Source organism: Thrips palmi, unplaced genomic scaffold (genome assembly GCF_012932325.1).
Source record: "Thrips palmi isolate BJ-2018 unplaced genomic scaffold, TpBJ-2018v1 HiC_scaffold_3, whole genome shotgun sequence".
In the NCBI taxonomy this organism is placed as follows: domain Eukaryota; kingdom Metazoa; phylum Arthropoda; class Insecta; order Thysanoptera; family Thripidae; genus Thrips; species Thrips palmi.
Window position 1 is genome coordinate 5964638 of NW_023144630.1, and position 15473 is coordinate 5980110.

The window sequence follows — 15473 nt, forward strand, 5'->3', positions numbered from 1 at the left end:
ACTCGCGCGACGAAAAACGACACAACTTCCACCATCCATTCATGGAAATCAGACACTGTAAAGCTGGTTCATCACTGTAATTTTCGATTTTTACTTGGAACGCTTCTGGTTCTGCCCGATTTTCTCCAGAGTTGTTGGCCGTTGCCCCGTCAGCACGTCCAGATGGACCTGTTCTCCGCGAAGACGTGCGCAGAGATGTTCTCGTCAGTCCGGCCGGCGGAGGAGTCAGCCGCACAGTGGGCCAGAAGACGGGTGGAGGCGGCCGAAACTCTAGACGCGATTTGAGCACCAGAGTCGCTAAATGGGACTCGAACCGAACGTGTGACCCCATCAATGGATTGCTCTTCGAACGAGTAATCCATTGGTTGGATCACACGTTCGGTTCGAGTCCTGTTTAGCGACTCTGGAGCTCAAAACGCGTCCGGAGCTTCGGCCGCCTCCACCGGTCTTCTGGCCAGTTCAATAGACCACGCACTGGTTCTCGAACGCTGCACAGCTCAGCAGGCTGTCCGGTGGACTGACTGGCCGGCCTGTCAAGGCGCCGCCCCTTCCAGTGTGGGACGTGGCCGACGCCGCCCCGCGCTTTCTTCGCAGCCATTTTTTATGTGGGGAAAGAGGAGGGAAACAAAATGGGGTGTGGGGATTCGAACGCCGGTCCTCGGGGTCACGGTCGGGTGCGCTAACGGGCCCGGCCACCGAATGGCGTTGTGTTAACAGACTCGCGGAGCACTCGCGGTGGACAGGTCCAAGGACAGGTCCTTCACGACTCCACTTGTCTCCCCGAGTGAGACATCGTCTAAGTACGACCCTCTCCTTCGCCCCTTTCACTGCCTCAACCTCTCGTCTGCTAAATCTCCCTCCATTTCTCCGTTTCGAGTCCCCATTCAGTGGCCGGGCCGCCCTCGTCACGACGCGTCGCCCAAGCCGTGCAGCGCAGTCGCAAAACACTTTTTCCTGTGGCACTCGAGTCGAGACTAGGGCAGAGACTCAAACTCAAAAATCGAGACTCAAACTCGAATCCAGGACTCGAACTCGAATCGAAACTCGGACTTGAATCGAGACTCGAACTTGAATCGAGACTCAAACTCGAATCGAGACTCAAACAGACTCAAACTCGAATCGAGACCCAAACTCGAATCGAGACTCAAACTCGAATCGAGACTCAAACTCAAATCGAGACTCAGACTCAAAACTCGAATCGAAACGGCGGGTGTTCTTCGAGCGAGGAATCACGGGCGTGACTCTGAAGCCTCGCTTGAGCTCCAAACGAGCCGGTCGTTGTCATGTCTCGGCACAGACTGACCCGCGAAACCTGTGAGGCGACGTGTCTGTTTTGTCGGCAACTTATCACTGAAAAGGACAAGCCTGGAGGCGAGAGGGAGCATCGGAGTGCCGAAGGATAGAAAGAGAGCGACAATTGGAGTGGTTCGAGGGCCTAGGTGCGGGCACGCCATTGTGCTGACGCTGACACATGGCACGCCCCGCCCCGCCCCGCCTGCCATCACTGGCTCATTACATGCTGAGAGCCTCGCCGAGGCTGAAGCCTGGTTGAAGCAGGGCCTGGGGCGCCACGATGCGTGCACCAGTCATCAGCAGCGAGAATGAAAGGATGAGAAATTCGCCGCTGCGTTTTTCGCGAGGGAGCACGGTATGGAAGTACTAAAGTACAACCCACCGAAAAAAATCTCTTTCTTTTTGGGGGGGGGCGGCGTTGTTTTGGAGAGTGTGCCGCGTTGGGTGGCACGCTTGTTGGCCGTGTTGTTGTTTGCTGGCGACTTCCGTGCAAGCAGTGCGGCTGTACCGAGGGGTGAATCACAAGTGTACTCATGTGTACAAATTTGCCCGTACTCATTGTACTCACAAGTTTTAAAAAGGTGAAATTCTCTAGTTTTTCGACCGATTTAACGTCGAATGTCGTTAAAAACGCTATATAAAGCCTTAAAACGTTTTAAATTGTGAAATTTATGAGTAAAGCAAGGTGTACTCACCCGTACTCATGTACTCATGTGTACACCAGAACCCTGAGTGATTCACCCCTCGGGCTGTACCGAGGCTGTGCTGAGGCTGTACCGAGCTCACCTCGGCGGCTCCTCGCCTTCCAGCCGAGTGCTGTGCAGTGTGGTGGCGGCACCGCCTCGGCACTGCCGCCCGGACCAATAACGGGGATTTCATCCGCAGCGCATGAGAACGGTAAAGGTGGACGAAATTCCGGACGCGTTTTGAGCTCAAGAGTCGCTAACTGGCACTCGAACCGAACCTGTGACGCCACCAATGGATTGCTCTCCGAACGAGGAATCCATTAGTGGGGTCACACGCTCGATTCGAGTCCTGTTTAGCGACTCTGGAGCTCAAAACGCCTCTGGAATTTTGGCCGCCTTCGCCGATCTTCTGCACAGTAAATGTCTTACGGTGAAAGGCTGCACCAACATAATATGGTGGATATTTTCTCCATAATACCAACGAAATTCGTCAAAATCTCTATAAGGTACAGTGAATTCTCAATGGTATGTTACGAAGTCAGCTGCACCACCATAATATGGAACATTTTCACCATAATATGGAGAATCTTCACTGTAGAACATTTAGAGTGTGGCCCGCTATGTGTGCGTGTGTGTGTGTCTGTGTGTTCGCGTTCGCGAAAAGACGCTGAAGTGCGAAGACAAAAGAGCTGATGCGCGGGCTGCGACGCCTTGGATGAAGCAGACGACATTTTTCGCTTCCGCTCGTTGTACCTGTGGGCCCTGGCAAAGGGCTGAGGCGGAGGGAAGGGGGAAAAGAGGGGGAACGCTGCGGGGGAAATGAACCGAGAAAACGCATTCACATATCACCGCCCTTTCACGTCTCTCCCATTCCACCTCGAATTTCCTTTTTATACCGCAAAAGATGCCTCCTCCTCCTGCTCTTCTTCTTCTTCTTCTTCTTCTTCTTCTTCTTCTTCTTCTTCTTCTTTCTTCTTCTTCGTCTTCTACTTCTTCTTTCCCGCTGCCTCAGCGCCTGCAGCGTGCCGGGTAGGCCCGCCCGTCACACAGACGCGGCCAGCGTGTTGCCTATCCCCTGTCCCACAGGCGCGCTGGTGCCACCGGCACCGCTCTGCCCTTTTTCCGTGCTCTCTTTGTTCTCTCTCTCTCTCTCTCTCTCTCTCTCTCTCTCTCTCTCTCTCTCTCTCTCTCTCTCTCTCTCTCTTTCTTTCTCCCCTTCGAGTGGCGCGCCACCACAGGTGGCAGCGGCACGTGCGATTGTGGCGACAGCTGATACGGTCGAGACTGCCGGCACCCGTCTCTGCGGTCAGTCCCCGACGCAGCGTTGCCAACCCTACCGACGCACAAGCAGCACCTCCCTCTCTCAAGCTGGGAAACTCTGCACTTTTTATCAGCGGTACTTTTTCTTTAAGTCTTTTTTGCGAACTTAGAAAACAGCGTTTCTGGGTAAAGGTGCGTGCAATTTTGAATCCAGCTGTGCCTTTTTCTTGTTTTTGTTTTGTCTTGTTTTTATTTTTCTTGTTTTCGTTTTTTCTTGTTTTAGTTTTGTCTTGTTTTTATTTTTCTTGTTTTTTTCTTGTTTTTTTTCTTGTTTTAGTTTTTTCTTGTTTTCTTCTTTTTTTTAGTTTTTTTTTGTTTTGCCCAGTGTTGGCTGTGTCCAGCAACGACCTCCTTGGCGAGAAGGAATCGCACGCCGTCTCGCTCTCTCTCTCTCTCGTCTGAGACAAACACAATTATTCGGGTCGACGGGCAGCGCTTCCCTCTTATTCGATCTCTCGATTTTGTAGTGGCGCCGCTCGTTGAAACACGGCTCGAGAGTAATGCCACCATTCTGTTCACCTACTTTCTCCCGCATTGTTGGCCGAACAATGCCCCCCCCCCCTCCAGAGTGTGGAAGGGGGAGGGGGTGCTGGATTGGGTGGGGTTGACATGGGAGAGGATTGGCCACGATGTGGGGGGAGGGACACGGGAACACGTCCTCGCTGAGTCCGAGGCCTCATGGTTGTCGAAGCCAGGCTTTACAGCTCGCACTTTGGTCGGCCGGTGCATTAATTTTACCCTTCAAAAAAAGGGGGTTTGTTTTTTAGATTTTCAAAATTTTAAAACGACCAAAATGACATTATCGGCACAAAAAAAATTGGCCTGCGTTTTAAAATTTTGGATCTGTACAAGCAATAAATCTATGACAGGGTTTGTGCTTGATTTTCAAAATTGTAATAACCGAACTGATATAATCGGAGATATGAAAAAAAATGCCTGCATTTTAAAATTTTGGCTCTGAACGGCTAATAAACCTGCGCTTTTTACGGCAGACGCCGTCTCGACACGCACCGAGCTGCGATGCTTTTTTTCCTCCCTCCCGTTTTTTTTTTCGGCGGGTAGTCGAGGTTGGGGCGGCCGAACTTAACCCCATCCATTATGCAACTCAGGTGGGCCCCCAATTATTATTCAGTCAGAGGGTGCGGAAAGTTGCTTGTAATGAGGCGGGATTATCTCCCCGCCTGATTGTATAAACAGGGATTTAAATCAATCCGCTTTAATCCGACTCCCTTCAAGGGCGTGAGTGTGGGCGTGGGCATGGTTGCGCAGTGGGCCAGAAGACCGGTGGAGGCGGCTGAAGCTCCGGACGCGTTTTGAGCTCCAGAGTCGCTGAACAGGACTCGAAACAAGCGTGTGACCCCACCAATGGATTCCTCGTTCAGAGAGCAATCCATTGGTGGGGTCGCACGTTCGGTTCGAGCCCTGTTTGGCGACTCTGTGGCTCAAAGCGCGTCCGGCGTTTTGACCGCCTCCACCGGTCTTCTGGCCCACTGTGGCGTGAGCGTGCCGGGCCGTTAACAGCCGCTGACCCCGGAAGGAACATTCTCTTTCACTTAGGCGATCCGACGATCCGACGACAGCAGTCAGGGTCGGCCGCTCTCACCCGCGTCGTGTCACTCAGCGTGCGGCGAGGTTGCTTGCCTCCCCCCCCCCCCTTTTCCCTCAGCCGTGCATCTTGGAGGCGGGCGGCCTGTAAAATAGATTGAGATGTCGACAAGGGCCGCGTCACGGAGCGAGGGGCAGGTAGAGTACCGACTAGACTACCCCGACGCCACTCTCTGCACTGTGCCAGACGCTCTGAGCCGCGGCTCGTGTCTGGCGGGTCTGCCTGGCTGATTGCGACTAAACTGCGGTCCGTAAAAAAATAAAATAAATATAACTGTATTGGGGGTTGAACCACGGACCTCCGAGTTCCCAGCCTCACATTCTACCCCGAGGCTACCGTGACGCGAAGCGGGGCCGGCACTGCCAGCACATGAAGAGTGGACTGAACCGCTGCGCTAGCGGGACCGTCCCTCCCCGTCAAAGAGGAAACTTGGCCGCCGTTTGATGAAAACGCTCCGGGAAATCTTTGTTTCGTCCTCTCATGTGAAATTCATAGCGGTCGGAGCCCCGATCAACTCGACAGAGGCCTTGTTTGTGGACCAGCGGCGACTTGCTCTTTGAGGCTCTGTGTGCCGACGAGTCGGCGACGACACACACTTATTTGGCGAGGGCTGTCGCCTGCACTGGTGAGTGAACGCGTTACGACACTCTCCACACCTGGCAGGCCCCTGCAGATGTTCGTACAAAGTGCCGTGGCCTTGGCAAATACTTTGTATACAAACCAATGCGTGTAAATCAAGCGGGGTTTTAGAAAGGCAGTGCAAAGTGAGTCAGAAGACCGGTGGAGGCGGTCAAAACCCCGGCGCGCGGTTTGAGCTTCAGAGTCGCTAAATGGGACTCGAACCGAACGTGTGACCCCACCAATGGATTGCTCTCTGAACGAGGAATCCATTGGTGGGGTCACACGTTCGGTTCGAGTCCTTATTAGCGCCTCTGGAGCCCAAAACGCGTCGGGCATTTTGACCGCCTCCACCGGTCTGCTGTCAAATCCTCCGTGCGGTGCGGGATTAAACGTCGACTGAACATGGACGGCGGGAAACAGGAAAAACGACATGAAAGTGTCTGTAATTGCTTTTCGTTGTACTCCTGCAGCAGCCAAACAGGTGAAGGTGCTGGCCTCCTGGCAAATGGGACTGAGGTAAAACGATGGGGTGGGGCGGGGCGGGGCGGGGTGGGGCGGGGCGGGGCGGGCGGGGCGGGGCGGGGCGGGGCGGCCTTTTGCCCGAGCAACGCCACCCCGACCGCCAACCGCCATCCCGTGTTTCCAAGCCCTGTGTTGTGCATAAGCCCTACACTGCCCTGGATTGGGGGGGACGAAAAGGCTGTTGACTGCCTTCCCCTCTCTCCCCCTCCGCCACGCCGCTGCCTGCCTCGGCTGCAAAGTCTCTTTCTCCCTTTTGTTCTAGCTTCGGCGTCGCGTTTCCCGTCTCGTCTCGGCGACACTGCCAGAGTCTAGAGCATCGCGTCAAACTTAAGACGCGTTTCGAGCTCCAGAGTCACTAACCATGACTCGTCCCGAACGTGTGGCCCCACCAATGGATTGGTCTCCCGACGAGCAATCCATTGGTGGGGTCACACGCTCGGTTCGAGTCCCATTTGGCGACTCTGGAGCTCAAAACGCGTCCGGGATTTCGACCGCTTCCGCCGGTCTCCCAGCCCACTGTGCACGGGTCCTACTCTGCGAATAAAAGAAAAACCCTGCTTTCCACTCGTGTGGCGATGCGGCTTTCAAGTGCCGCAGCGCCTCGCGCAGCGCTCAGGCCGAGGCGAGGAGGGGCGAGGTTTGGAACGTATTTTCCCAGTTGTTCGTCCTTTCTGTGGAGCGGTCGGGTCGAGCCAAAATTGATCCGCTTAGCTCTTTTCACAAGTATTGGCAATCCTCGTGGTCCACGCCGCGAGTCCTTGAACGGGGCGGGGCGGGGCGGGGCGGGGCGGGGCGGGGCGGGTGAGGCGCGCTGGGCGTCGCGAAGCTCCACCATAGCATCTAACTCAATCATCTCAACCCCTTTGTACCCCTCCCCGTGCCGTGCCCCGTGCCCCCGGGGATAAGCGGCGTGCAGGTAAAGCGGACCCCTTGTTACACGCCCCCCCCCCCTCCACACCTCATTCCACGGCTTTGCGCCAAGAGCGACTGCTCGGCGACCCTGTCGTCAAAGTGCCAACAACGCTTGTCGCCAGTTAAGTTTTGTTTTGACTCGCGGAGAGAGAAAAAGAAAGGTTTCTTTTTTTTTCGGCAGTGTTGGCAGCGATACCTGTGCCAAGCAAGGTGTGTGTTGGCGGCCCTGGGGGGCAATGGGCAGCAGATAAGGGGGCCTGTTGCCGCAACCACATCGAAAGAGGGGGAGGGGAGGGGAGGGGGGATCCCGGGGACAAAGCGGGAATTTCCCGCGGGGCACGGCCGGCACGGTCCAGGGGGAAGTGCCGCGAAGGATGAGGAGGTCAGAGGACAGACAGACAGACAGACAGACAGACAGACAGACAGACAGACAGACAGACAGACAGACAGACAAATAGACTTGCGAGCAGACAGACGCATGGAGTCCAACCCTAGAGAGGCGGACATAGCCTATATCCGATGGGTGGACGCGCCATCAAGTTTGAATACTCTCCGAGCCCGAACGACGCCGGGCAAGATACTCGTTAACGTTTTCGTGTTTGTCGGTGCACTCGGGGCGAGGCGGAACGAGGACCGTGCTGGGCCGGCCGGCTTTAGGCCGCTCCCTCCCCGGAGTGGCGCACTTCATTCGGTTACTTCCTCTATGGAGCCCCCGCCGGGCCAGCCCGCCAGGCCAGCAAGGCCCTCCACGTCCACCACACTGTCCCTGCATCCGGAGGCTGACCCCGATTCCCCGAGAAAGGGCCGGGGAAGGAGGCGGAGTGTCCCTGGGTTCAAGTACCGACTTTCTGCATGGGGCTCCGGAGTCGCTAAATGGGACCGTGTGACCCCACCAATGGATTCCTCGTTCGGAGAGCAATCCATTGGTGGGGTCACACGTTCGGTTCGAGTCCTATTTAGCGACGCTGGAGCTCAAAACGCGTCCGGGGTTTTGACCGCCCCCACCGGTCCGCTGGCAAGTCCACTGTGAGGTGGCCTGATGCGTGAGATAAGGCTTAGCGACAGAGGTGCCGACACCAAGTCGCCGACCATCGTGTGGGCCCAACACGCCCTGCGGCGGCGGTCGGACTGGGTCGGACTAGGGCGGACGGGACGGGCGGCAACTCTTGGAGGGCAGCCTGTGGCTCCACTGGATCAAACTTCATCCCCTCGGCGAGCTCGCCAGCGGTCGGGGCGGTCCGGGCCGGCCCGGGCCCCGGACAGCCTTGTCTACGTTGTCCAAGCAAGGCACCTGTCCATCAGCGGCGCCATCACTCGCAAAAGATAGAAACAGGATCAGCTAAAATTGCCTCCCCTCGTCTCCCTCGGCCGAGCCCGTCATAGATTGATTGCATTGATCAGCTCATCGACGCTGGCAGTGAGAAGTATCGGTCGGAACATTTTTCGTTCGCGGGACGATCGATTTTCACCGAAGTCTCGGTTATTTGGGGGAACGCTCGCGCCTGTGTACTCTTGAACAGTAGCCTGCCCGCCTGTCTGTCTGTCTGCCTGTCTGCCTGTCTGTCTGTCCGGTCGTCCTGCTAATCCCTTGTGGCAGTCCTTCGCGCCTCCAGTGTTGAACCTCCCCCTCCCCAAACCGCAGCCCCCCTCCCCCATCCCTGGCGACCCAGTGGCCATATTTCTTAATCTCGCTTAACAAATGTGGCCAGCGGCCCTCCAGAAGGGCTATACGTTCTTGCGTAATCCTTCCTCCAATAAAAATTTTAATAGGTGCCCCTCGCGTTGTCCGCTTGCCCTTTCTCTGCCACGAAAAAAGAGGGGGGGGCTGCATATTCGGAAACGGTCTGATGGAGAAAGACACACACACACACACCTCGAATAATCGCTGGTCATCGAGTCGTTAGTCTATCCCACATCCGTGTGTGTGAGACACGCTCTCCGCTCTCTCTCTCTCTCTCTCTCTCTCTCTCTCTCTCTCTCTCTCTCTCTCTCTCTCTCTCCCTCTAACAGAAGCGTTATATCCCTGAATGATGGATCTTAGGATTATTGACGGTTCCCACTGCAGCAGGCCATTCTCTGCGCTCCAGCAGCAACGCACCAGGGCGGCAACGTCTTTTTGTAGTTTATTTATGCCCGCAAGCGCGGGTTCGATTCCTTTTTTTTTTTTTGTCTTGCTGTGCAGTGCCCCGGCCGGGACTCGAACCCCAGGCGATGGGGCTGGCTGGCCTGCAGGGTGCACGCGGTGGCCGGCAGATAGCGCCACTACACCGGAATAATTAACCAATCGAGCAATGTGCCTGCTCTAAATCATGCCAAGTGCGCTTTGGCTGTCTTACACTTGGCAACTCGGTAAGCCCGCTCACTTCGAGAGGGACGACGGTCACCGAGAGAGAGAGAGAGAGAGAGAGAGAGAGAGAGAGAGAGAGAGAGAGAGAGAGAGAGAGAGAGAGAGAGAGAGAGGGGGGGGAACAGCCTGCCGGGCTTGCCCACAAGTCGAATAAATCATTCGCTTAAAGCCTTCCGAATTATTCGTTGTGACAAAAACGGGGTGACGTTGCTCGGGAAGGCGTTTCCGCCGAAGCTCGTTTCCCTGGGCAGTGGCCCGAGCGATGACGCTTAGTTCCAGCGTTGATGTTTCGAAACAGGTTCACTTAATTTTTTTAAGAATTCAGGCAAAATTTAAGACCCTTGTCTTTAAGATTCTGCGCAGCCGTGCGGACGAAGGAGGAGTCACTTAACCCGAAAGACCTAACTTATATTGTCACCACCGCATTTTTTTAAAAAACATATGTTTCCTTCTTTTTTTTTGTTTTGCTTTTTTTTCAATTTTCCAACAGAGTGTTATTTTTAAACGGTGCATCGTAACGCAATTTGTTTAGGCAATCTGTTGGTTGCTCGCCAGTCTCAAGCGACAAGGCGCGGCGCTTCCCCCGATGGCTCTTCGCCCCGCGCCCTTGCTTTCACCCCGCCTTCGCCCTTCATTAGATTGGCTGCGATTTCACCACTTCCGAGGCCCTTCAAGGGGCCGCAGGGCAGCGCGGGGCAGCGCCCCAGCCGGCAAATATTTGAAAGGTGCTCCAGAGACGATTTAGAAGCGTCAATAGAAGAGAGAAGGAGAGAGAGAGATGGAGGTACAGTGCTGTAACAGCCCATTAGAGCCGCCACTTGGCTTGCGTCTCTCTCTCTCTCTCTCTCTCTCTCTCTCTCTCTCTCTCTCTCTCTCTCTCTCTCTCTCTCTCTCACGCACTCCCCCGCCCCATCTCCTTATTATCCTCTACCTCCATGTGCACCTTCTCGTTACAGTGAATAATGATCAATAAATGCTGTATAACAAGTTCCACCATAACGACACACACACACACACACACACACACTCACACTGTGCGTGGCCAGGCAGCTGGAAGCAAACGCGGTGCGGGAACATTATTGCTCCGATTCGGACCGTTCCGGAAACCGAAGCGAAGCCGAGCGAGGCGCTCGCAGCGCGAAACGCGAACGCGACGCCAGACGCAGCGCGCGGCGTGAAATTTTAATATCATTCAACCAGGTGCGCCTTTGTGCGAGTGGGACTGGGGAGTGCCGGCTCGGCACCGGCCGGCAGGATAACGGGTAGAAAGGCTAACGCTGTTTCACTTTTTTGCGACAGGTGTAGGTGAGTGAATGGCTAGAGGAGACGGTGTGAACCAATATTCGTAGTTCAAATACCTCACCAATGGATTCCTCGTTCGGAGAGCAATCCATTGGTGGGGTCATACGTTTGTTTCGAATGCCATTTAGCGACTCTGGAGCTCAAAACGCGTCCGGGATTTTGACCGCCTCCACTAGTCTTCTGGCCCACTGTGCGTGCGTCCCCGAAGGATGTGGAAAGTATAAATCTGGGGGCAAAGAGCGAAACGGGGGCGGTAAGTTTGACGGCTGTTTGTGCAAGACTCGGTGTTGGCTGGGCCAGGCCCGCTGCTAGCCCCACACAGTGGGCCAGAAGACCGGTGGGGGCGGCCAAAACTCCAGACGCGCTTTAAGCTCCACTGTCGCTAAATGGGACTCGAACCGAACAGGTGACCCCACCGATGGATTGCTCTTCGAACTAGGAATCCATTGATGGGGTCACACGTACGGTTTGAGTCCTGCTAAGCGACTCTGGAGCACAAAACGCGTCTAGAGTTTAGTCCGCCTCCGCCGGTCTTCTGACCCACTGTGCCCCACAGCCACGCAGGCTACGCGAGGGCTGCGCTAGGGCTACGCCGCTCCGGGGAAGGGCTACGCCAGGGCTGGAAGACACAGTACGTTTGTATCCTCGCTGACAGTTCGGTAATAGCGAGATTTGGAGGGTGGCGGCGTGCCTCTTCCCGGCCGCCGCGCAGGGCCACGCCCACCACGCTCTCCACCTTGACTGCCGACTCCACGGCCTGCTACATCGACTCAACACCGCCTGCTAAGAAAATTAAAACCGCCCCCCTGGCCGCCCTCTCGGCTTATCGACGGCCCCGGAAGACGGATCGCGACAAGGCGGAGCACGCCGTAGCACAGTGGGCCAGAAGACCGGTGAAGGCGGCCAAAACTCTAGACGCGTTTTGAGCTCTAGAGTCGCTAAATGGGACTCGAACCGAACGTGTGACCCCACCAATGGATTGCTCTCCGAACGAGGAATCCATTGGTGGGGTCACACGTTCGGTTCGAGTCCCATTTAGCGACTCTGGAGCTCTAAACGCGTCAGACAGACAGACAGAAGGCGCGTCTCGATGCGGCATGACTAATTCAGCAAGGAAATTGGCCCTGGGTTAACAGCTTGCTGCCGAAAACAGCATGTGCGTGTCGGCATCGTAAAAGGCACCAGATTCGCGCCAAACAAGGCCCCCAAGGCCGCGCCCAAGGCCGCCAAGACCGCGCCCAAGCCCCCCAAGGATATGAGGCTTTGGCAAATACTTTTTTTTTCTGAAGATTTTCTGAAGAATATATAATGAAAGGAATGTTGAGGCCTAATTGTTTAAACAGAAAATAAAACTGTTTTTGTAAACAAGAACATCAAATTTTTTTTAAAAAATTAATGTTTAAGAGTTTAAAGTTTTTTTTTGATCCAATGCTGTTGTTGTTGTTTTGAGTGCCTCGCCCTCCACGCCCCGCCCAGCCCGCAAACAATGCCCCCGCCACGTGAAGCTGGTGGGACGCGTCGCGCTGTCCGCGCCGCCCGTCGACCTCCTAAAGAAGAGAGAGAGAGAGAGAGAGAGAGAGAGAGAGAGAGAGAGAGACCCTCGCGACAGTTTGTAAATCAGACGTTCGATGGCGACGCCGCGGCGATCGGGATATATTCCTTTGGCAAGCCGCAGCACCGCCTTCCTGAAACATGGCGACGACCGCGATGAGGAGTGTGCCGCTGAGAAGGCGGTGGCAGGACTGCTGGTTGCACAGTGGGCTAGAAGACCGGTGGAGGCGGCCAAAACTCTAGACGCGTTTTAAGCTCCAGAGTCGCTGTACGTGACCCGAACCGAACGTGTGACCCCACCAATGGATTGCCCTCCGAACGAGGAATCCATTGGTGGGGTCACACGTTAGGTTCGAGGCCAGTGTAGTGACTCTGGAGCTCGAAACGCGTCTAGAGTTTTGGCCGCCTCCACCGGTCTTCTGGCCCACTGTGGGCTGGCTGCTGGCTGGCTGGCGGCTGCCTGGGCCTCGACCCAAGACGGATGGCGCACTGCTGCAGTTCTGTCCCCTTCTTCTTGTTCTCCAATCTCCGGAGTATGTCTGCGGGGAGTGCGTCGCGTCGCGTTTTTGTTGTTTTTTTCCCCGTCAGTAATGAAATCGGCGTCGCGTCGCCGCGAGACATCCCGCCAGTCGGAAACCCTCTTGCCGCCCTCCGTTAGCTCAGCGGTTAGAGGCGTGTGATTTCCACTCGGCGGTTCGGTGGTTCAAATACGCTCAAAACAATTTGTTTTTATACTTTTAAAACATTTAGCTCAATGTTTTTAGAAATATTTTTGCCTTGAGGCCGGCGTCTACTCCCCCACCTGGGTCGCCAAGTCACCGTCCCGGCCTGGGTCTCGGCCTGGGTCTCGGCCTGGCATGGCGCGGGCGGCGGCGCGGTGACCCAGGATGATTTATGTACTGTGGTGCAGGAAAGTTGATTTAATCCAACCCTGTGTGTCCGCCGGGATTATGGTCATTAATTGGGGGACGTCAGGGGGAAAGGTGTGACAAACAGGTAAACAGCGTTCTTCTTCTTCTTCTTCTTCTTCTTCTTCTTCTTCTTCTTCTTCTTCTTCTTCTTTCTTCTTCTTTCTTCTTCTTCTTTTTCCTCTTCTTCTTCTTCTTCTTCTTTCTTCTTCTTCTCTTCTTCTTCTTCTTCTTCTTTTTCCCTCTTCTTTCTTTTCCCTTTCTTCTTTTTTCTCTTCTTCTTCTTTTTTCTTTCTTCTTCTTTCTTTCTTCTTTCTTTTTCTTTCTTTTTCTTCTTCTTCTTCTTCTTTTTCCTCTTCCTCCTCCTCCTTAGTTCCCCTTTTCTTCTGTGCTCCGGGCTCCGCGCCTGCAATGGCGAGGGTAGGCCAGCCCGCAGAGCGGCAGTGCGTTGTGTTGCCTACCCGCCGGGCGCTCCGTGCTGCTTGCCTGTCTACCTGTCGGTCTGTCCGTTTGCCTGTCTGTTTGCCTGTCTGTCTGCCTGCCTGTTGTTTGACAGCGTGCCTGTGTGTTGACAGGTGAGCCGGTCGGACGCCAACAGGGTGACGATCCAGGACGTGGGCCGCCAGCCGCCCGCCTACTACCGGTGCGAGGTCTCGGCCGACGCACCCACCTTCCACACGGGGTTGCAGACAGGCCTGCTCACCGTCATCGGTAAGTGTAAACATCCCGGGTTCAAATACCACCATTTTTTTTCTTTTTTTCTTGCCTGCTTGTACGGTTAATCGGCCACACCATCGTTTATACCGTGCGAATTGCCACTTCGTTCCTTAATCGTGAAAAACTCGCCTCTACATATTATTTTTTCCTCTTTCACTCCGCGGGTGAAGTGCGTGGCTGCACGCCGCGCCGCGTTGCGCCGTGATGGAGGTGGGGGGAGGGGGGCGGCGCGCGCAAAGATATAGGTGGTTAGTGGCCGGGCGTGCCTGACCATCGACCCCGGGCGGGGCGGGGCGGGGCGGGGCGGGGCGGGGCGGGGCGGGGCGGGGCGGGGCGGGGCGGGGCGGGGCGGGGCGTGGCCGCTGACGGTGGCCGTGGCAGGAGAGCATGTACTGAATATTTGTGAGCAGCTCGTGGGGGAAGGCGGGCCCGGCTGACCCGCGCTGTCGTTGCCTCGACAAATGGTTTGGCGGATCTCCACACGGACGGGGCGAGGGCACAGGGCGCAGGCAGGGCGCAGCGGAGCCCCCTTTTTCTCTGTCCCTTGGAGCCCCCGCGGCCCCGCCGGGGGCCCCGCACAGCCCGGCCGGCCCTGACAATGTTTATGAAAGTTTAGGGCACGATACGGGCGTGGCGGACAGTCAGTCAGTCAGACAGACAGACAGACAGACAGACAGACAGACAGACAGACAGACAGACAGACAGAATTAGCAGAAATAAATGGTCACATTATGCTGCCACGCTCTTGGCACATGCTGAGCCGCGGTGTGCGTTTGAACGGAATGACGGTTAAAAAAAAGTTCTTCTTGGGGAAGTGGAAGCACCTCAGTCCCAGCAGCGCAGACACAATATGATTCGGTTACTCGCTCAAAGGGCTGCAGGAGGACCAAGTCAATTCGACCAATCGTTTTCACACAAAGCGATTCCTTCTTGTCAATATTCCAGCTCATCGTCGTTATCTCTCTCTCTCTCTCTCTCTCTCTCTCTCTCTCTCTCTCTCTCTCTCTCTCTCTCTCTCTCTTTTTTTTTTTCTCTCTGATATTCAGTTTGGCGAGACGATACGGACAACAATTGGAAATACTTGAGTGAGACGGAGCGCTTATCTGATCTCGATGTCTCTCTAACTGGCGTCCGGAGCAGACTGAATACACGCGTCGAGAGGGGCGGGTTCTCCGCTCCAATCTGATTTGGAGAGGGGGCAGCAAGGCCGGCCGCCAGGTCAGAGAGAGACAGTCGCCAGGTCAGAGAGAGACAGTCGCCAGGTCAGAGAGAGACAGTCGCCAGGTCAGACAGAGACAGGCCGTTATCTTGCTTTACATGACGTTGTTTTGGCTGCCACGTGACTGCAATGCGAAAAGCCTCGTCCTTATGTGGGGCGCCCCCTTTTGGCGTCCCTCAGCCCCAGGCTAAAAAAACCATGAGCTGGGCCATGGGGATGGCTGACCATGGTGATCCGTGATTCACCATGGTCACAAGATTTTGCCCATGGAGAAATGCCCATGGTGTTCAGGACCATGGGGAGGCCAGCCATGGGGATGCGAGCCATGGGGATGCGTGCACCATGGGGATGCGAGCACCATGGGGGCGGCTGCACCATGGTGCACTGCCTCATGGGGAATGAAGGACGTGTCTAGCTTATACCTTGCGAGCATCAGGCACCTTGGTCACCCATCAAAATTCGATGCTAC

General features: G+C 55.5%; 1 protein-coding gene across 1 annotated transcript in view; it reads left to right on the forward strand.

The window, feature by feature from the left end:
• Positions 1-15473, forward strand: part of LOC117648460 — a 119799-nt gene that overhangs the window by 88547 nt on the left and 15779 nt on the right. The window contains exon 3 of the mRNA XM_034390965.1: positions 13644-13779. Coding sequence (XP_034246856.1) covers positions 13644-13779 — 136 coding nt within the window. The remainder of the gene's footprint in view (positions 1-13643; positions 13780-15473) is intronic.